Raw genomic sequence first — 913 nt, forward strand, 5'->3', positions numbered from 1 at the left:
TATCAGAGTGTGCTTGTTTGTTTATAATTATTATGGTTTTCTTTTCTGGATCAAGAAAAATTGGGCCTGCTATTTGATCACATATAAATACAGATTTCCATAACTCGTCAGCGTCCTTCGTGAATGACATGATCTCGTACGTATAAGAATCCCTAATTTCCCAATCTTACTACCAACATACATCAACGAAAAGTTGTGTTTTCAAGCGTACAGCTTAAAAGCCGCATCCCCCACCTATCATGGCCGCCAGGACCACGGTGGTGCCCGCCATGTAGCATCCTCGCATGCTGAATCCGGGGCAGTCCGTGAGCGCCGAGACCACCAGCCGGGACACCATGTTGCACAGCCCGGACACAGAGACGCACCAGGTCGTCTCCTGCATGGAGTACCCGATGGTCTGCAACACGAAGGGGACCATCATGAGGAAGTTCAGGTAGCTGATCATGTTGAGCGCTGAACTGAGAGCGATGATGAGAATCCGAGACGATTTCAGGAGTTTCAGGTTGTTCAGAGTCGTGTTGAAGACGCGCGCGAGCGCCGAGTACCTCGGAGCTTCCACCTCGTCCGCCTTTGGTCTTCGCGAGGCTTTGGTATTGTTATTGTTGCTAAGTTTCCTATTGGCCTTTTTCACGTGCCACTCCACGGGCTGGAACACGGCCGCCCCCACGCAGCAGTTCAGCACAATGGCGGACAGCACGAGCGTGCCTCCCAAATAGCCGTATTCCACTTGGAGGTAATTGATGAGGAGAGGGCCCGCCATCTGGCCGGCGCTCAGCCCAACCATCATGAAGGCGTTGGCAACGCCGCGTCGCTTTTTGAAGTAGTGAGGTATGATGGAGAAGATGATGCCCATCAGCAACCCGCCTCCGATGCCTGGAATGTTTACCTCGTGTTACGCACATACCTATACTTA

At 51.9% G+C, this 913-nt stretch overlaps 1 protein-coding gene across 1 annotated transcript in view; it reads right to left on the reverse strand.

Annotated features, from left to right (window-relative positions):
* Positions 1–913, reverse strand: part of LOC119586808 (monocarboxylate transporter 12-like) — a gene marked incomplete at both ends in the record, with an annotated part of 13,233 nt that overhangs the window by 968 nt on the left and 11,352 nt on the right. The window contains 1 exon segment of the mRNA XM_037935532.1: positions 235–873. Coding sequence (XP_037791460.1) covers positions 235–873 — 639 coding nt within the window.

The sequence above is a fragment of the Penaeus monodon genome, chromosome 22, assembly GCF_015228065.2.
Source record: "Penaeus monodon isolate SGIC_2016 chromosome 22, NSTDA_Pmon_1, whole genome shotgun sequence".
NCBI lineage: Eukaryota > Metazoa > Arthropoda > Malacostraca > Decapoda > Penaeidae > Penaeus > Penaeus monodon.